This window comes from Talpa europaea (assembly GCF_964194135.1).
Source record: "Talpa europaea genome assembly, chromosome: 12".
NCBI classification, from domain to species: domain Eukaryota; kingdom Metazoa; phylum Chordata; class Mammalia; order Eulipotyphla; family Talpidae; genus Talpa; species Talpa europaea.
In genome coordinates, this window is record NC_140079.1 from 8,781,627 (window position 1) to 8,801,887 (window position 20,261).

At 58.2% G+C, this 20,261-nt stretch overlaps 1 protein-coding gene across 4 annotated transcripts in view; it reads right to left on the bottom strand.

Annotated features, from left to right (window-relative positions):
- Positions 1-1,351: 1,351 nt before the first annotated feature.
- PIP5K1C (phosphatidylinositol-4-phosphate 5-kinase type 1 gamma) overlaps positions 1,352-20,261 on the bottom strand; it is a gene marked incomplete at its 5' end in the record, with an annotated part of 49,460 nt that continues 30,550 nt past the window's right edge. For 2 of the 4 annotated variants that reach the window (XM_084249654.1, XM_084249653.1), the window contains 13 exons: positions 1,352-1,670; positions 4,251-4,328; positions 5,649-5,778; positions 7,996-8,100; positions 8,644-8,676; positions 8,780-8,918; positions 9,525-9,686; positions 10,988-11,072; positions 12,713-12,761; positions 13,988-14,071; positions 15,647-15,852; positions 16,711-17,010; positions 18,448-18,600. In XM_084249654.1, coding sequence (XP_084105780.1) covers positions 1,509-1,670; positions 4,251-4,328; positions 5,649-5,778; positions 7,996-8,100; positions 8,644-8,676; positions 8,780-8,918; positions 9,525-9,686; positions 10,988-11,072; positions 12,713-12,761; positions 13,988-14,071; positions 15,647-15,852; positions 16,711-17,010; positions 18,448-18,600 — 1,686 coding nt within the window. In that variant the 3' untranslated portion in view covers positions 1,352-1,508. The remainder of the gene's footprint in view (positions 1,671-4,250; positions 4,329-5,648; positions 5,779-7,995; positions 8,101-8,643; positions 8,677-8,779; positions 8,919-9,524; positions 9,687-10,987; positions 11,073-12,712; positions 12,762-13,987; positions 14,072-15,646; positions 15,853-16,710; positions 17,011-18,447; positions 18,601-20,261) is intronic. The other 2 variants (XM_084249656.1, XM_084249655.1) reach the window with 1 other exon arrangement.

Here is a 20,261-nt window from a genome sequence, read left to right on the forward strand (position 1 = left end):
GATCGATGGGTTCCCTAGCTATCTCAGGCTCCTCCGAGACGGCCAGGGCTGGGAGAAATCTTTCCAGAAGGTGTGGCTTCTGTTCTGCTCTGTGCCAACAACCAGCACCTCACATGCACACGGTGTAGGGGGTCCTTAGAGGGACAGGAAACCGTCACATATGGGTCACCTCTCAGGAGGTGGGCGTGTATGTGGTCTCTGGATACAGTGAGGTTCTTGGAAGTCACCCGGTGGGGTTCAGGGTTCAGCGTGCCACTAGGGGCGGCTGCCCCTGTTGAAGACAACAAACCAAAAAAAATAAAGTTTCCTCTGCAGAATTCCATCTCCCAGCCTTCCATGAGCACAAGCATGACCAACATTTAAAAACGAAAACAAGGACCCACCCCAGTCCTAGTCCTGAGAGTCTCCTACTAGAGAGGGTTCTGTTTCTCCGATTGGGACATGGCATGTGGCCTGCCCATGAGGCCCCTTCCCTGGGACACAAGTTCTTCTGTCAGAGTTGGATGTTAGGCAGGCATTTTGGGGAAGGCCCTGCTCTGAAGGGGTGCTGCCCCACATCTTGGCCCTCTGGATAAGTCTTCCATGCTGGGAGGAGAAAGAGAAACCTGGAGCCCTGAGTTCCACCGAGAGGGGGTTGCTGTGGAAGTCCCCCAGGATGATGTCCAGTGTCCAGCCTGCAAACCCGAGCCCAAAGCCCCCGCCAGGCTCAGGTGGATGGTCTCCAGAGGTGCCCTGGGGAACAGCGGCGGCCCTCGGACCTTCCCTCCCAGGTACACCGTCCGAGATGAAGGGAGGAGTCAGGTGGCGCGAGGCCGGTCCCCTTCACAGGACACCCAGTTGAGACAAGGAGCGCGGTTTCAGCTGAGATGACTGGGCCGTTAGCTGACGGGAAAGCCTTGTTCCCCCAGCAATACACATGCAAGCACAGCAAAGAACCAAAAAGTGCAGTGGAATGGAGTCTCTTCTTTTTCCATTATGTTCTTTTTTTTTCCTTTTTCTTTTTTCTAAAAAAGCACACGTGCTACCATCCCTGTGCAAAGAGTAGGGACCGAAAATAAATACGTGATTGGGAACTTGGGAGGGCTCACAGTATCGCAGGCGTAGGTAGTTGACAGGGAGCTGGGGCTGTGCCCCGATGGCTCTGTGGCCTGAGCATCAGTGTCCGTCATAGAGGGGAGGCGTGGGCGGCAAGGTCCACAGGTAGTAGGGTAGGTGTCTCTGAGCTCTGCCCAGTCGGCGGGCAATGCCCCCGGGAAGCAGCCAGGGCAGCAGCAGGCCCTTGGCTTCAAGTTGGTGAGACTGCATAGAAATTACTGCAGAAGGCAAGAAAGAGGGTGAAGGGACAGTGGCCTCCCGCGGCTGGGCCGACACCTCGAGCCAGAGACCCCATGTGTGCTAAGGACTGGACACCAGCCCTGAGATACTCACCCCGCCGGCTGCCACTTGGCCGGAGCCCCTCCCAACCCAGGCCTCAGTTTTCCCATCTTGTCCCTGGATGTGTGGGGACCTCACTCTGGGCCCTCTGTGGACCCTCCAGGGCTGAGGCCCTGGGGCCGGGTCCAAGGGGGTTGGGCTGGCGCACTTACTGTGTCGCTCTCGCCGTCGGAGGCTGGGTGGGCCTGCACGCTATAGTGGAGTGGGGAGTACACCCAGCTCCTCTCATCGGTGGGCTGGAGGGCGGGCGGCACGTGCAGGAAGGGCGCAGAAGAGCAGGGTGCAGAGGCGTGACAGAGAGGCAGAGGGAGAGGAAGAAACAGAAATAAAAGAGGCAGACCCCAACGCGGGACGACGAGTGGGTGACTCAGCCCCAGCTGCCCTTTCCCTGACCGGAAACCTGCCCCCAACCCGGGCAGTCCTGGGGTTGAGGTAGGGGCTCCGGGGGCCTGGCCTCCAGCTGAGTGGCCAGTAGGTACGGCAGGGTGGGTGGTAGGAAGCGGTTAGTGGCGTGAAGGCAGGGCTGGCACAGCACAGGAAGACGGGCGGCGGGCCTGGTGCTCTGCTATCCTGCTGCTCCCGCTCCCTTTCTCTCCCGTCCCAGTGCTCCCCACCTGCCCTCCCAAAGCACCCCAACCTTTGTCCTACCCTGGTAGAACCCCAGCTCAGGTCCTGGACTCCAGACTGGAGCAGGACCTCAACTTGGGGTTCGTGGGTAGTGGACATCTTGGGGTGGAGCCAATTTTCCAATCACCCACAAGTCTTTCAGGATGGAATGCACGGATTTCCTCATGGGAAACTGAGGCATGAGTCACAGTGGAGACCTGCCAGCCCCCCTCCAGGGGACACCTTCCTGGGGAGTAGATGCAGTAAGGGCTCAAACTGAGGTCTGGGGACTGACCAAGAAGGGGCCTGGACAAGGCAGGTTGCTGGTCTCCCACTCCCACCCGGTCCGAGTGAGGTTCAGTGGCTGCAGCACTGACACTCACCCACCCAGGGTCTGCCCTGCCTCATGGACTCTGCCCCAGCCCTGGTCCCGGTGACTCCCTCAAGACTCCATGACTGCCCTCACCTAGTGGGCTCCTTTTCTCCCCAGGGGCTCCCTTTGCTCTTCGACACTCTAAGGGTTCGGCTCAGCATGCTGGGCCTGAGGATGCATGCACCAGAGCCATAGCCACCCTGGTGTCCCACGGCCCCTAAACTCACCACACCACAACCCACGGCACCCCCAGATCCACCCCACTCCTTCCACTTCTGACACTGAGGTCCTGGCCTGAGGCATGCCCTGTTCCGCCTCCCTCTAGGGATCCGCCTGCTGGCTCTCTAACCCAGGGCTACACACCTAGGCCTTAGGCCCAGGAAGCCCCCTCCTCTGCCTGCTGGATCCTATTCTTTCTGCAGCGCGGGGCAAAACCCACCCTTGTGTGAGCCACCTGGGCCTCTGGGCCCCACAGGCAGGTCATTCATCCCATGTGGCTATACCCGCCTCGGCTGGGCTGGCACAAACCACTGTAGGGCAGCAGCAGGGCCTAGCACAGCCCCTGCTGCTCCCTCTGACATCACAACTGCAGCCACAGCCCTGGCCCTGGGGCAGCTCACTTCTCACTCTAGCCCCTGGGACCCAGGAGGGTGGGGCCTGGCCTGCCTGGGAGCCAGAAGTGCCAGGATTCAGCAACCCAGATAATGGGAAGAGTGTCCTCACTGAAGCAGTCAAGGAACCAAGTCTGGGGAAGGGAGAATTGGTGGCCAGAGGGCAGGGAGACCCGAGAGAGTGCTGGTCCCCACCGAGGTCAGGCCAACTGCTCCTCCAATCTGGCCTCCAGGCTCTACTTCTGCTGTGCCCTCTACACGATCACCCTTTCCTTTTCTGCCTCTTGGTACCCAGATGCTTCTCAAAGTCAGACCATGGGGTCTCTAGGCAGCTCTGCAAACAGCTCCAGGCCCGGAGGCTCTTGGGGGCTGCCGCATGGCCCCAGCCCCCATCATCTCTGGGGAGAAGCGTCCCTGCCCCTGGAGGGCACAGTACGGCAGGAGCCAGGTGTGGTCTCTATCCTCGGGCCATGCGGCAGCCCGGGCACCTGCTGCTGCTCCAAGGGGCCTGCTGGCAGGCGGGGGTGCACAGCTCTGAGGAGCTTCATTCTTGAGAACAGAACCCTTACTTCAGATATCCACTCCGTTCTGCCCCTTCATGCGCTATGTGCCTCTGGGCAGGTGACTTGGCCTCCCCAGGCCCTTGTTTATCGTCATGACAGTAACAGGCACTGACCATGCAAACGCTGCACAGTGTCCACATGACGACCGGGCGCTAGACACATGGGCTGCCTTGGAGTTCGGGACTCAGATTTTGTCTAGACAAAATCTAACGTGCTCTTGTGGGCTCCCCGGGCAGCTGAGATTTCAGTTTTCCCCGCCAGTGAGAGGGGTACAGATAGACCAGCCTGTCCCCTGCAGTTAAGACCCCGCTGGCCGCCTACGCACCCTGGAGAGCCTCCAGCAGCGAGGTCTCAGTGGGGAGAAGCATCTGTCCAACATGCTCCTGACTCAGGAGGCTGGGGTGGCCTGGGTGGGGGGTCAGATGCGGAGTTGCTACCACAGTCAATGGTGCCTCCTGAGCCCCAGCCACTCCAGCGACACCCACTGCAGAGGGGATGAAGTAATGTCACCTCGGGAGGCACAAGGCCAGTGCCTGCCTGGGGTAAGTGTTTTCCCCAAGTCCCTTCTCAGAGGAAGAGGGATGGCCAGGCCCTGTGGCTCCCTGCTGCCCAGGGCAGCAGGGTGGGGTCTGGGCTCCCTGGGGGCCTGCTGCAGTCACTTACAGTCCCTGAGGAGCTCAGCGTGACGGCCCGCAGTCGGCGATGCCGGGGAGAGTAAATCCAGTACCTCCCATCCGAGAACTGGGCGGACCGGGCGGGAGGAGGAAGCAAACAGAGGACAGGATGAGGCGACAGGAATCCGGCGGGGAGGCAGGGAGGCGCTGGGTGGGGCAGGCGAGCAGGTGGCCAAGCAGGAAGGGGTATGGCAGGGTCCCACTGTGGCCTACTATCTTCTCTGCTGCCCAAGGGGCACAGCCACCCATTCAGGTGTCGGGGCAGACGCACAAAACAGGATTCGGTCTACTGGGTCGCTCACACACCGGTTCAGAGAATGGGACACAAGACCCCAGGTCTGGGAGATGACGCAGGGAGGTGTGCACACTGGCACCCATCCTCCAAGTCCAGGCAGGGTCCCTGAGACCTGGTGTGCCAGCTCAAAGACAGGGAGCAGGGAGTATTAGTCCAAAAGCCAAGATGGTAGCAGGACGGCCAACTCACCCAGTGTCTGGGCCACAGGCAGGAGGCGGGCCCCCAGGCCACCCTTCCCTGGGAGCCCCGGGGAGGAGCAGATGGTCAGGGAAGGACAGCTGAGTTCTCCACTACAACAGAGGCCATCTGACCCCTGAGCAGGGTGGCCAGGGGAGGCAGCCCTAGGACTGTGTTGGGGGCATGAACTAGACTTGGCAGACTCGCTGGCCACCCGGCTCATCTAACCTGTCAGCTTGCCAGAGATGCGAGGGAGAGAGACGCAACACCCCCCCACCCTTTGGAAGAGGAGTCCTGGGTCCTCGGCAGGGATCCTTCTTGCTCCACAGGACCCAGCCGCATTTAAGAGCAGCATGGCACCCACCAGCCGTTTACCACAGCCCCTCAGCTCCGAGCCCACCAGCTGCACGCACCACCCAGCGGGAGAAGACCCCTGCTACACCAGCCACTACCCTGCCCTGGGTTGCCCCAGCACCCAGCGGGGCTGGCAGGCCTCAGAGCCAGAGGACTCTGGACGTTTCATAGGGCAGCAGGGTGGCATGGCTGGGTTCAGACAGTGAGCACGAGGCCTGGGGAGAAGGGACCAGGGCAGTTCTGGGGCTTCAGAATGGTCAGGCTTGGATGGTTCAAAAAGTGCTCCCACACCATGTGAGTGAGTGTGGGTGAATGTGCACAAGTGTTGGAGCAAGGGGGGGGCCCCTGTGAACATGCTGTTGGGTGTGGAAGAGTATGTGGGTGCGTGTTGATGGGCGAGCACGTGTGGTGTGTCCATGTGACTGCATGAAAAGGCATGTGCATGTAGCACACATAATTGTGTGCAAATGTGTGAGCAGGTATGTACATGCGCAAACAGGCATGTGCCCGTGTGTCTGGTCAAAGGCCTGGGAACAGGAAGCAGCCGTGGGGGTGACTTACAAAGTAGATGTCGGTGGTAGGCGCATCCTCTTCGTCTGAGGCCTGACTGGCGGGTTCTGAGGCCTGGCTGGCAGTTTCTGCTTCAGAGGCAGCGACGGTGGCAGAGGCACAAGCTGGGGAAGCCTCCACCCTAGGGACACAGGGGACATGGGTGTCCTGGGGTCGAGTTCTGGGCAGCACCTGCCTTTCCCAGTCTACAATCGAATCCCTGCCTGTTACTCCTCCCTGGGGATCCACCGTATTCAGTGTGACGTCATTGAGTCTAGGAGACGAGCACCATCACGTATTGCTCAACAAGGGGAAGGTTCTAAGAGATGCACAGCCAGGTGACTTGTGGTTGTATGTCATGGAGTGTGACGACAATCCTTGATGGGACAGCCCACTACACACCTGGGCTCGACAGTGCAGCCTATCGGCCTAACCAAATATACAGTTTGAGGCTGACTGGAATGAGGTTAATTGACACCCAACATAAAACCTCCTTTCCAACACCACTGCAGACCAGGGAATGACCTGTCCGCCAACAGCAGGCCAGCCTGTCCTGCCAGCCCAGCTCAGGCATATGCACCATTGACCAGATCCTCATCTTACCACTCACTTGCTGTGTAACCCTGGAGGTCATGGTCTGTCTTTGAGTCTCAGTTTCCTCATCTGTAAAGTAGGGGCACAGGGCACCTACCCTGTAGATTAGAGCATGTGCTGTATGCCAAGCCTGGTCCAGAACCTTCTGTGAATTAGTCCACTGAACCTCCTGCTGCCACTGTCCCATGTTACAGACAGAGAAACTGAGGTGCAGAGGGAAGTGAGGACTGTATCTAAGGCTTTGGGATCCTGCAATTTCCATCTCATGGCTAAGGGACAAGCTCTCAGGAGGGCAGTGCCTATATGGAGAACTTGTATTCCAGTGAGATTTGGGCATGTTGCTTTTTTGGGCAAAGAAAGAAGGAAATTTCATATTGCCAGGCTCCTGTTAATGGCAAGCAGGCTGATGGTGTGTGTGCAGGGGCAAGGGTATGTGTGCGTGCATCACCCGTGTGCACAAAGTCTTAACGGCCAAGTGTAACCGGAAATGCGTGCTGTGAGTGCTGAATGAGGTCGCCTGAAATAGAACTGAAGTTCTAAAAGTATAGAAAGCAAAAATGATGAGAAAAGGAAAAATGACAATTATTAAACTAACCAGACAGGAAATGAGACACCAAGGGACAGAATGATAATCAATATATTGCACAAGACAGGCACAGAGAGAACAATCCCTCCCCTACAGAGAATAAACATTTCTTCCAGAGAGCCATAAACATTAAAACAGCTGATTTTGTATTTGACCACAAAGACCTCTAACTGTTTAAAAAAAAATGTTTAGGCGACATAAAACCTAATCATTGGAAATAAGTACTAAAGAGATAAACAAAAAGTAAATACTTCGAAGTGAGAGACACCTAAAAACCCTTCATCCGGGTCTCACTCCCTTGGAACTGCTGACACTGGGGCCTGGCTGATCTCGGGGGTGGGGGCTGGGGGGTGGGGGGGCGTGGGGGTGGCACAAAACTGGGCACTTGCTGGTCGGTGTTGAACAGTGGCCCTGCCCACTAGATGTCAGCAGCACCCCTGATCATGATGACCACAGATGTTCCCAGATGTCCTCTGGGGGACAAACCCACCCCTGGGTGGTCGAAAGCCACAGTCTTGCAGCCAAGAAGCTAGAAGGAAAACCAGTAAGTCCACACACAAGCCGGCAGGAAAAAACCGCTTTGTGCCCAAAGCCACAGCACCCCCAAAGGGACCACTCACAGGGAGGCGCCCACGGAAGCGCTTCCTGCTGAGAGAGAAAGGGAAGGGAGGCTACGCTGGAGAGAGCAACAAACAGGAAAATAAATCCGGAGCCAGAGAGAAATTTCTGACCATCTCATGAAATGTAAACAACACGATGGGAGGCAGTGACGAGATCTCTGAGATGCTGCTCAGCTGTGACCCCGAGTGCAGGCGAGCCCAGGCCAGGCTAGGGGCCCGGGGAAGGAGCAGGTGAGGAGGGAGAAAGACATGATCACAGAGGTGGTGACCAGGAGCCCCAAGACAAATGTGTTACCTGTAGTTCTGGGAGCAAATCTGAGGGCCTGGAGGCATGGGCCGGGCCCTGCCCCTCACCCTTTGGGCACCTTCTCTGTGCGCGGGGACCACTGCTGTCCCCCAGCATCTCCCACCCCCTTTTCTCCACTCTGAGCTCCCTGGAAGGCAGCTTATACTTCCCAGGCTGTCTTGCTGTCAGCTGGCCACGTGGCCACACCTGGCCAGTGGGAACAAAGCCGGGTCCTGTGCTGTTGGGCAGTGGACGGTGGGACCCAGCACTCACCCCGAGTCCTCCTCCTTGGGGACCACGATCTCTACGCTGCACGTGGGCTCCACCTGCACTGTGATCTGCTGCAGGTCCTCTTCCGCGTGCGTCTCCTCCTGGGCCCTGAGGCAACAGGAAGCCTGTCTCCCTGCTTGCCCCCCTGGCCTCCAGGAGCAGCTGCTGAGCTCTGCGCTCAGCCCCATCTTCCCTCCCTGAAAGTTCCTGGCAGGAAGCTGGGAACTTCCCTAAGGTGTGACCCGTGGGCACCATCAACCAGAGCCCTGAGCTGGTCCAGCCCTGTCATAGCGCTCAAGGTGCCCTCTCATGTCAGAGCAAGGGGCAGCCCCGTGCACGTGTGCTCATGCATGTAGAAACGTCTCTGGAAGACAAACCTATTTCCAGGGATGCGCCCAGGGAGAGGAATGGGTGAGAGCAGGGGAGGCATTTGCATCTCTCAGAACAGAAAAAACTAGTAAGGAGAGGTGGGAGGGAGGGAGGCCGGCAACAGGCAGGCTGGGGAAGGGGATCTTTCGAGGAGGGGAAAGAGGAACATGAGCTACTCGGGAGTCTCTGATTCTGGTGCCGGCACTACAGCCTGAGATCCGTGATATGGAAGAGGTCAAAGGGACTCCAGCTAGGGATTGGGGTGGGGGGAGCTCATCTCACCGGCCATCCTGTCCGGAGGACTGTGTGCGCCGCCTGCGGAGACCACGAATAGGTGAAGGTGTCTGCCCCGCTGCGCACCCCCTCGCCCATGACCCAAGCTCCGGCACCCGGGATGGTGAGAGACGGAATCGCTCACCTGTACCTTGGCTGCTCCGACGTCTCGGAGGGAGATCGCTCAGGGATGGAGAGGGAGGTGGAGGACAGGGTGGTGGCAATGGAGGCAGTGGTGGCCTCCTCAAAAGAGGGTGGTGTGCAGGGTAGGAGGTCAGGTCGGCCTGTGGGCAGAAGGGTGGGGAGGGGGTGGTGGGCGTCTGTGCTTGGCTCACTCAGCACCGCCCACAGCCAACGCTCCCCTCTCTCACAACTTTACATGAGCAAACACACTCGGATTTGGATTTCGAGGGCTTCGAGTAGCCTACCACTGCTTCCCAGTAAGCCCAACCTTCAGGATCCTGCCTGACCTGCTCCCCTCCCCACACCCTCCCTGCCCTCATCCTATCGCACTACTCCAACCACAAGGTGCCCTCCAACACAGCGGGCAGTGGTCCCGCCGGGCTCTGTGCACCCCAACCTCCCTATTAATGCTATTCCCCAGCCTCCTTCCCATCCCCCTGAGATCTTTGACCCACACTGGGCTCAGGCTTGACCCCACTGATAGCTTCATCCCTCCAGGTCTCTAGAGGTGGCAGAAAGACTCTCTTCCCAGGTGGGGCCCTTCTATGCTCTGCCCTGAGGCTTTCCTGGGTAGAGGGGGGAAAGTGACCCACCCACTAGGGCGCCAGTGTTCCATTTCTGTACTTGCTCTCTGCCCCTCTTTTCAGCAGCCCCCTAATCTATCACAAATGCACCTTCCCCCCACCCTGCCTGCCACACCCAGTCACCTTCATCCTCCAGGGTGGGGTAACTGCGGGCCCCCCGCAGGTCATACTGGGCATCCTCCCGCTCACTGGGGATCTGGCTGGCTGAGAAGGCAGCTGTGGGCCCCAGGGGCTTGACAGCCAGCAAGGCACTGCGGCCCTTCTTGGACGGTGATGACTTCAGGGCTGCATAGGGAGGGCAGTCGCTACTTGGGGCAGAAACATGAGGCAGGGCCCCAACGGCTCAGCCAGCACCCAGCCCTTCCCGCCCTGCCCCCAGCCTATTCAAGCAGCAGCTCTCTAAGGCCAAAACCCTGCTTTCCACTGGAGCTGCCGTGGGAAGCGCTGGGAGCCGGTAGCCATGCTGCCTGCCCTGGAGAGATGGGATGAGTTCCCCAGGGACCAGGCCCCTAAAACCAGTAGTGGAGTCAGCCTTCACCTATGTCTAATTGAGTGTTCTGGGCCTTGTTTCCTTATGTGCACAGCCCCCCTGCTCTCCGGCACCCCTTACTTTCAGACAAGGAAACTGGCCCTGGGGAGTATGGACCTGAGCGCTTAAGGCCTGAGCTTGATCTGGGCCGTGAGGCATAGGGGATGAGGCTCAGCCTCTGCTGTGTCCTGGTGCCCTCATTTCCAACAACAGGGTCAAGGGCATGAGCAGGCCTCGTAATGCACTGGGCATCACCGCCCTCTACATGCCTTGTGCATCATCCAGTTGCCAGAGGCGACCACGGGTGTGACATCAAGGCTAACCACCAGTTCCTGGCTGGACCTGTGGCACATGAGGGCTGAAGAGGCGGGTATGCCCTGTGTCCGGACACTTACTGAGCATCTACTGTGTGCCAGGCCCTGGGCTGGATACTGGGGCCATGGCGGCCACGGCTGGTGAGACCCCCTCCTGTTGGCGTGGTTGGGTGGACAACAGACAAGGGGCAAGCACATGAGCTGGGCCAGGGTCTACCCTGGAGTCTGGGAGCTGCAAGGCTCAGTGGACGTGGCACCTGAGCGCAGTCTTGGAGATGGGGGGCAGTGGCAGAGTAGGCTATGAACACAGGTCTCCCTCCTTCCTGCTGATGCCCTGCAGCCTCCCTGATGACCAAGTAGGGCTGCTAACTCACACCTCGGGGTCCCACCAAGGCCACATTTCTTTGGCAGGGGGCAGGCTGCCTCACAGAGAGCAGTGGCACTGGGTCAGGCCCACCTGCCTGGTGGGTAAATACATCTGGCCCTCACAGCTCTGTTCAAATGAGAAAACGGAGGCACAGAGAAGGGGGGATCACTTGCTTGAAGTCACACAGCCATGATGAGGCAGAACCAGGACTCAAACTGGAACTGTGGGCATCAGGCCATCCTACGCTCCCATGGCAGTCCCTGACCACCCCACTGTCTGGGCCAAGTCCCTGATGAAGGCTCAGAACTAACTAAGAGGACACGCTGCCCTGCTCTCTCCAAGAATCGCTCCCACCCACAGGGCCTGGGCAACTCACAGGAGTTCTTCCGAAAGACCGTGTTGCTCATGAACTTAAAGAAGCGCTCAGCATAGAAGCTGGGCCGATGGACAGAGACAGTGTCCTGGGAAGAGAAATGGAGTAACCGAGGTGAAAAGAGGCATGAACCACCAGGAGCTCCTGCACCCCACAGTCCCCCATGACAGATCATATGGGGGGGCTGGTGCCACCCTCTGTGTAAGGGGCAGATGGGCTAATAGCCCAAAGGCTTCTGGAAGGGGAGTCCAGTATCAGGAAGCGAAGGCAGGGAGGTGGGGTGGAAAGCAGATTTTTTTCATTATAACTCATCTCTATTTTTAACTTTTCAACTAGATGAATAAAGTAGCTACTCAACAAAACAAGTATCAAAGAAACCAAAGGGATTCTCTGAAGCAGGGTTTGGCAAAATACACTGGACATCTACGTGCTTGTAAATAAAGTTTTATTGGCACTTATTTATATCCATCCAAAGACAGAGCACCTGCATCCCGGGATGAGCCCCCCTGCTATAGTGTGGTGATATCCATGGGTCTCACAGCACCCAAATGAAAGGGACACTTCCATCCTCCTCTCCTCAGAGGCGTGGCTGTGTGACCATGTGCCCCTAGAGGGGAGGGGCCATCTCAGATCCTGTGCCCCAAGGGCTGTGGGGCAGATTCCTAGTCTAGGAGAGGAGGGCAATGCCCTGGGACAGGTGGTGACACCAGGAGACTGATGACACTATGCCATCCTCTTACCCTGACTGCTCCTACCCCTGGCTGCTCCAGGTGGCTCACACCTGGATTGTTACTTTGATCAATATTGGGGTCTCCCTCCCTGACACCCCCTTCGGCCCACCCCCATTTGGGAGCTGACCCAAATCCTATGCTTGGGGGGGGGGTCACAGCTGGCCTTATCAGGAGTTTAGGTTTATCACACCTGCCGCGGACCAGCACAGCAGTAAACGATGAGGCCACCTCAGGGTTGCAGGGGAAGGTGCAGGGGAAGGTGCAGCACACACCACAAAAGGGCCTCCTGCTAACCAGCCCACACTTGTACCTTCTCTGCGTACATTCTGAAGCTGGCCCCTGGGCTGCGGGTGGGCAGAATCTGGGTGGTACAGACTGCAGGCCTTTAGTAAGAACTGGTGTGAAGGCCCTGGGAGGAGAAGCCTCTGCCAGGGGCCTTCGCCTTCTGTCAGCATGGCTGGCCGGGGTGTTCTGACAGCAGGTGGGCTCTACTTGCCTCTAGCGGTCAAGTTGCCCAGTCTGTGAGCTTTAGAAACAATCTGCTGCTTGCGTGCATGCACGGGCAGTATGTTCAGGGGAAATGAGCATGTTTCAAGTTTTTCTCAAACCACTAAGAAGTTCTGCTGAAGCCAAGTCAGGTCCTCACGTGATAGCAGGAATCTAAGGTGCTGCCCCTGAGTAAGGCAGGTACCCCAGGCCCCATCCACATCACATGCTTCCAGAACATTCCTTGCCTGGCTAGTCCCTGACAATGTCATTTAACTGTCCACAAGAATCCTGCCAGCCCAGCTTGGGGGCACCTTCCTCCAACAAGACCTCCTCTACCCGCTCCTTGTGGGTCCAACAGTCGACAGCTGCCTATGCATCATGGTCCCACCCCTTCACCTGCATCTGCCCAGCTATGGCTCCTGCCCACTGGACAGTGTCACTCTTTAGGCCCTGAACCTGGTCCAGAGGGATGGTCCCATGGCTGATGAATGAAACGAACGACACTCACCCCGTCATGGACAAGAGCCTTCCAGGTGTGCTCCAGCTTCTTGATAAACCTGCAGGGAGGAAAAAAACACCCAGGTGTCAGACCTTCAGGTCCAAGGATTCTTCACTGGGGACCTCGTCACAACTGGGGCGCGTCTGGCACCAAGTGGGTTGAAAAGCCCTGGTCTGGAAGAATAGAGGCCTTGCCTGCTGCATCTGCAGAAGCCTCTTCCCCTTTCTGTCCTCCCTCAGCCTCCTTCCCACCTGCTGATACTCCTGCCACTGCCGCTCCGCGGAGGAAGTAAAAGTCCGAGATGCTTAGTCCTCTGAGCGGAACAGAGAAGCCAGAGCCTCCAGGGCACGCCCCCCTCTCAGGTGGAGCAAGCACACTGTGCACACTGACGGGCTGCCAGTTAGGCTCCACACACAGGTGGCCGGGAGAACACCTCCTCTTCCAGGCAGCCTTCCCCATCCTCCAAGTCTGGGGGTGGGCGGGGGAAGGGCCTCTGTAGAAACCCTGACTTGCTATCAAAAATTGCCTAGTCCAGCAGAGGGAGAGCCCTACGAGAGATGAGGCCAGCTCCTAAGTGGAGATAAAGCTGACCGTATTGTATGTAGCATGGACAAAAGCCAACATTTGTGTTTATAAATGACACACACAAAGGGAAAATCACCCAACACCAGGGAATATCGTGGTTTTCTGGACAGGGTAGGTACAGGCAGGAATGCAGCCCCCCTCCAGTCTGCAGTCCTGGTTTTTTTCTTTTCCCATCCATGTCTGGTTTATGCATCATGAACACACATTTCTCATACAGTAGAAACTGACACATGCTCACTGCTGGAAACAAGGAATAACACGCAGACAACAGGGTCATTCAAGCAGCGGCTGCAGGTGGGCTTGGGTGTCTGCTCCTCTTTCTTGTTCTGGTCCATTCTTAAGACCACAGAGCATGTGGCACTGGCCCATTTGGTGCTGTGGGTTGTAGGAACTTCCCAGAGACAAGCACTTCATGGTGTCATTTTGTCTTGTCTGTTTAGCCCAGCCCTTGGTATACAGTAGGTGCTCAACAGACAAGCCTGCACAGAAGAGCCGCTGGTGACACCCCACCTCCCCTCACTGCCTTGTGACAGCCTCGAACCGTCTCCTACAGCCCACTACACCCCTAGGACAAATTCCGAGAATAGATACACCAGGCTGGGGGGCAAGGAGGAGCCTTCCAGCAGGCTAAAGAAGCCCTAACAGCCACTGCTATCTTGCAGGGGCCAGCTTCTGGCCGGAGCCGGGGGCAGCACCCACCTGTAGGACTGCAGGATGTCGATGATGCCGATGTGCAGCAGGAGGCGTTCTCCTCGGCCGTTCACGGCGGGGATCCCTCCCATCCTGGGGAGAGAGGAGTGGAGACTGGAAGTGCCGCCCAGGGTGAGGGAGCGGGGGCCCGGGGCGGTCTAGTCTGCGAGGGCATGGGCTGGGCGTCACCGGGAGCCCTGACCCTGAGACCAGGGGCCTGGGCGAGGGCCCAGGGGAGGCAGGGATGCAGCAGGTCTGAAGGTGCCTTTGGAAGGTGGGGAGCCCCTCCACCTGGGAGCACATCCTGGTGTGGGCTCCCACTGCTCTCCTGGAGCTCAGATTCAGAGCTGGAGGCTGGAAGCTGTGAAGGGATCCCTGCTACAAGACCCAAGCACAGACCACCACATGGACCCACACACATGCGTGCACACAGAGGCACACGCATGCATACACATGCCCGCACACACATGAACCAAATGTGCACACACAGCACCTCACACACCGGGTCCCCCCATGGGCACACATATGCACGCACACCCCAGCAGGTCCACAAGGGCTTATAGGTGCAGTCCGAGTTAGCCACCTCACTCGCCCAGGCCCAGCGTGGTTAGTGAGGTCACACGAGGCAGCAGCTGTCCAGAAGCCACCACGACTCAAGACCCAGGGTCCAGTCAATGCACGCCACATGCCACCAAGCTCACCTGCACACCCTGCCATCCCTGCCGGGCCCGGCAGACCCTACAAATGCCAAGATGGTATGAGGATGGAGCCCATGGGTGGGGATCCGCACTTGCCCCGCCCCTCGCCGCCATCCTCTGCAGCAGGGCCCAGTGCGGCAGCTGGGCAAGGGTCAGGCTTTGGCGCCCTCACCAGTCAGCATGTGCACCAGGAGGGGTGCCCCCACTGCTGAGCCTCTGTTCCCCAGCACAATAAAGGGGGTGGGATGCCACGAGTACTCCAGGGCCCCCACGAGTACTCAGTGGGGTGATGGGAGTGAAGCCAGCAGCCAGTCCTGGCACGGTCTGGGCATGGTGACAAGGGGACAAGTGTCTAAGTAAGTGGTTCCCACCCTGGGCAAGTCTGTCCCTTGGGACATGGGCCATGTCCAGGGACATGGGTGGTCGTCATGACCATGGGTACTCCCCCACAGCCAGCGATGCTGCTGATAGCCCCCAACAGAGTGACCCAGCCTTGAGTGTCCACAGGGTTGGAGGGGGCAGCTGCTTTATTTCTTGGGAAAGCAGATTTCTTGGTGCTCCCCGGTGCTGAGGGGGCCAGGTTTCCTATCATGCCTCACCCCATCCTTCCGCCATCTCCTGCATCATTGGTCAACAGCTCCCATTTTGCTCTAGAAGCCATCCTGGGGTCCGGCGGGAAGGAAGGAGCTATCTGTTCACCACCGACAGTTGAGGGTCTCGGCCCTGCACTGGCTCACCCCGGCCAACACATGGGCCATCCCCAGGCGCCCACCTCTAACTCCCACAGGGCCTGGCAGGCAGACAGGTGCTGCTGCTCGGACGCACCCACAAGGAACAGGCCTTGGGACTCGCTTCCTCGCCAGCTCTTCCCTGCTTGTTTTCTTGTCTAGTGAGGGGGCTGGACAGAGAAGCCCAGAGTGGCAGGGATGGATCTAAAACCCTGCCAGCCCAGCATGGCTGCACCACCTACGTGTCATCTGTCTCGATGGCCTCCCCGCGTGCAGCACCACCCTGGATGGACTCCATGGCTGTGGAGTATAGCGCCTTTTGGCCTAGGGGCCGCTTCTCATCTGAGGTGCTCTGGGCGCCCTCGGCCTGCCGCTCCCGCTCCTGCTGGTCCATGTTGTGCACACCCAGCAGCAGGCTGTAGTCCATGATCTTGAAGCTCTCCAGCACCTGGGGGTTGGGGGTGGTCAGAGGCACACAGCCTACCCCCATCCCTAAATACCTGCCCCCAAGCTCAGTGTGCCCCGAGCTGCATGCTCGGGTCTGTGTCACTCAGTGCCCACAGCCATGTGGGAGGTCCACCATCACCATTTCGAAGACCAGGAGACAGAGGAGCCGAGGAAAATGGTGGCAGAGCTGGGAAGGGAATCGGGGGGATGTTGGGATGCAGTGTCTAACCCTGAGGCCAGGCCACCTCTCAGTCTAAGACAGTTTTCTTCTTCCTGATAGAGGGGCTGACCAAGGTGTGTGGTCACTTGATCCCTGGGACCTGGAAGACATAGGGCCCTGCCTTGTCTTAGCAGATTCCAGGGGACTTTATGTGACATTGGCAAAGGGGTCTGGGAGCTGGAGACAGTGGGCTGAAGGAGGCTAGAGATTCAGGGCAGAGGACCCATGCCCAGCCCCTGGACGACTGGGTATCTCAGGCAGGGAGGCCGCTCATCAAGCCTCCATCTCCTCATCTCTAGATGGCTAAGTGGCCTGAGCTGCCAGGTGGCAAGTAGTGGGGGAGGGGTAGACTGAGATTGCAGGAGTTCAGAAGGGGCCCTCACAGGGGGTGCTTTTGCCCAGAAAGCACCTGACTATGGAAGAGGGCGGCATAGCGTGCACCACACGTGAGTCTGAGGGAGCGAAGGTCAGGGCCATGGAAACCTCAGGCAGCTTCTGAGGCTTTGGCTCCAAGGCACGGAGCAGACTGAGCATGAGGGGGTGGCTGGGGGCTGTGTGTCCTTATTGTAAAGATGGGGACATGGGGCTCAGGAGGTGAGGGCCCTCAAGCATGAGGGGTCCTCCACAGACGCGCCTCACCAGGCAGTCCCGCTGCAGCGTCTTGACGAGCGCGGAGAAGGTGTCGGCATCCAGCAGCAGCCCCTCAGGCATGTCCTGGATGAAGTCCAGGTCCTTGTAGGTGGGGATGCTCTTCTCCTTCTCCTTCTTGCTGGCCCGCCGCTTATACGTGGAGCCCTTGAGGTCAAACTTGAGGTGCATCTTGACCACGCGGGGCAGGATGTTGTTCATCACCACCACGCGAATGTTCTTGCCCCCCGACTGCACACAGTAGAGCCCATAGAACTTGGGCAGCAGTGTCCGCGGGTTCTGGTTGAGGTTCTGGGGGGGAGGGTGTATAGGAAAGAAAGTCAATGGGGATCTGTCAGGGCTACTTCTACTCGCAGGCCTTGCTCAGGACCGCCGGCTAGCAGGGTGCCAGGGAGACAGGACTGGCAGACGGCTCCTGCCCCAGAGCTTCTCAGCCTGTGCTAGGCCCCACCCGCACACCTGCCTGCTTCCCACTTGCACCTCAGGCATCCCACCCGAGGCTACCTCCTCACAAAGCCTGTCTTAACCACTCCCCCCCAGCTTGGCCCTCACTCTGTCCTCCACAACACCCCGACTTTACATGGGTCACCCCAGCCAGTTTTATTCTTCCTCTCCACCTCCCCGTGGAAGCACCAGGCCCGGCAAGAGGTGGCCTTTACACAAAGTGCCCACGTGGGACGCTCCCGAGAAGTCTGAGCCAGGCTTTGAAACGTCAGACCCAGGCTCCCTACTTCCCGGCCAACCTTGGGGACACAGAAGGCACAGCCCCCACCAGGGCAGGGGCTGGCAGTCAGCCACAAGTTCTCATACCACTGTGAGCTGTAAATGGCTTTACGTTGTTGAAAGGCTAAAAAAACTCAAAGAAAAACAGTGTCTGTGACACAGGAAACTACATGAGATGCACATTTCAGGACCCATAACTAAAGTTTTATTGGCACAAGGCCGTGCCTGCCCGCCACGTTCTCTATAGTGCTTTCCTGAGCTAAGAGGTAGAGACAGGCTCTTTACAGAAACTTTGCCCACCTTTCTTCGATCTTCAAGCATCAGATGTGACAGATAAGGGATACCCCAAAAGGGAGATGAGTTAACCTGTCTCCACACCCATCAGCACTCGCCAGGAGCCCTAGTCATGGCTCAGGGCCCCTGCAAGCTGGCCGACCACAAACCTGAGCCTCCTGCTACACGCCCCACCCAGGGTCCTGATGTGCCCTCTGGGGTCATGAGTCACACGTGGAAAGAGAGGCGGTGTGAGATGCCAGCTGGCGCCCAGCCCCTCCTCCCTTACATCTGAGTCACTGACTGCCGAGACACTTGGCCCACAAAGCCACAATTTCTGGGACTCAGACTCAGGGATGTTTGTGGAGCAGGGATTGGGGGAGCAAGCAGGGCCAATGCCCACCCCTCACCCTGCCAGGGGATGGCAACCAGGCCCAGACAGTAGTACCTGCTTGCCACATATGGGTGAACCACCTGGGGGGACCCAAGGGTGAGGGTCCAGTTGCCCACAAAGGCTCCCTTGGTGGTGGTTGAGCCTAGGGACTCTGGGGACCCATCTGCCAATCTCGGACCATGTGTGGAGAGGGGGAGCAGAGCAGAAGGGCTGCGCATGCCAGAGGGAAGAGGAGTTTTAAAGCTTGGGGGGGAAGCAGATGGGTTGGAAGGGTGTTTAAGGGTGCCCAGAAACTGGCCCAGCCCCTCAGAACCAACCAGAAAGCCTGTGATCCCTACCATGTAGTAGCCAGGTAGCAGCTTCTGCAGGAACTCAGCCTCCTTGTGCATCACGGTCTTGATGATGAACTCATCGTCGCTGGTGACGTAGAAGAGGGAACCGCTGGCACCGGGGTTGGACAGCTCGATCAGGGGCTCATTGCACAGTGAGTACTGAAGAAGGTGGAAGGCAAGTGAGTGGGGCAGGGTGTCAATGACCGCCCCCCACATACACACATAGGCCCAAAGCTAGTGGGCAAGCCCAGGATCACAGAATAGGCCCAAGGGAGCATCAGAGCCTGCGTGGGCCACTTGGCCCAGCTCAGCGTCCCTGAGCTGCCTGGTGCCATGCACACTGCCACATGTCTTGACACATTCCGGGGAAATGTGTCCTTAGGCACTGAGTGAACATCAGGTGGCACAAAAATGTCAGCAAACTTACAGCACCCCCTCCCTACCCCATCACTTAGGGACCCGGAACAACTCACACTAGCACTTTAGCCACTGTCTCTGGAGCAGTGGGGAAACTGAGTCAGGTCTTCAGGTCATGGTTCCTGAGCCCCTTGGATGGCCCACACCCCATTCTAGGTACTGGGGAGATGGTAATAAACTAAACAGGCTGAATTCCTGGCTCTTGGAGCCATAGGCTGGTTGGAGCCAGAAAGAAAAAAGACAACACATAACGGGTCAGAGAGCAGAAGAGGGTACAAGAAGATATCAGGTAGGGTCAAAGGGTAGTGAGTGAAGGTGGTTACGTGGACTGTTGGCTGGGAAGGCTGCGCCCTTTGAGGGGCCGACATCTGAACAAAAGAAAATGATGGCGTGCAAAGGCCCTGAGGCAGGAGTGTGCGGTGTGTCAGAGGAACAAGGAGGAGGGAGTGGCTGGAGGGCAGTATGTATGGCCGTGTGGCTTGTGGATCCCTGTGCTCAGGGGAGGCAGCTGGGTCATATCACCGAGGGTCCATGGGCCAAGTTGAGAAGGTTGGGTTTCATGCTCAAGGTAAGGAGACTCCACACTGAGGTTCAGACAGGAGGTGACTGATGTGATCTGTGTGTTACGGGCTCCCTCTGCACTGCAGGGCATAGGCAGGAGGCCGACTGGGGCCCCCAGGTGAGCAGTGCGGGGGTCTGCTCCTGGGACAGCAGCAGAAGGGCAGGATTCCAAAGCACCCTGACAGCGGGCAGAGTCAATAAGACTCTGGCTGCAGGGAGAGCGCAGTTCAGGGAGGACTGAAGCTGATGCGTTTAAGATGCACCATCACCAGCCTGGCCATCTGCTCATCTCTGCTCCACCCACAGCCAGGAGCCACAAATATCCATGAAACACAGAGGCCCACACTAGGTAGCTCTGTCCTCTCCCCACCACGGTGACCTCTCTGGGAGTTGGAGGACACACAGGCAGAGAAAGGATCTCCCAGGGTCTGGCATCACAGGCTGCAGGCAGTGGCCCCTGTGCAAGTCCTCAGTCCCCCTAGGTCACCTTGAACAGGGAGCCCACAAACAGCCTAATCGTCTTCCACTGGCATTTAAATAAGCAGAGAAAGTTCTGGAACCAAGTGCCAAACAGTGGCGGCCCTGGGGAGTAGCTTGGGGGGAATCAGGACTCAGCTGGGGGTGAGGGCGAGGTGGTGGTACTCATTTATTTCTGCCCATGAGCCAGATCATGGGCAGACAACACCCTGGCACACCCCTTCACCACTGGCATCCAAGGTAGCACCCCCACAGGCACATGCCCTGACTCAGGACACAGCTTTGCCCGCCCATCTCAAGCCCTGCTGTCCTGAGCTGGGCACCTGCTGGGCCTCATTCAGGTGGGTCTCCATGAAGACAGGGTG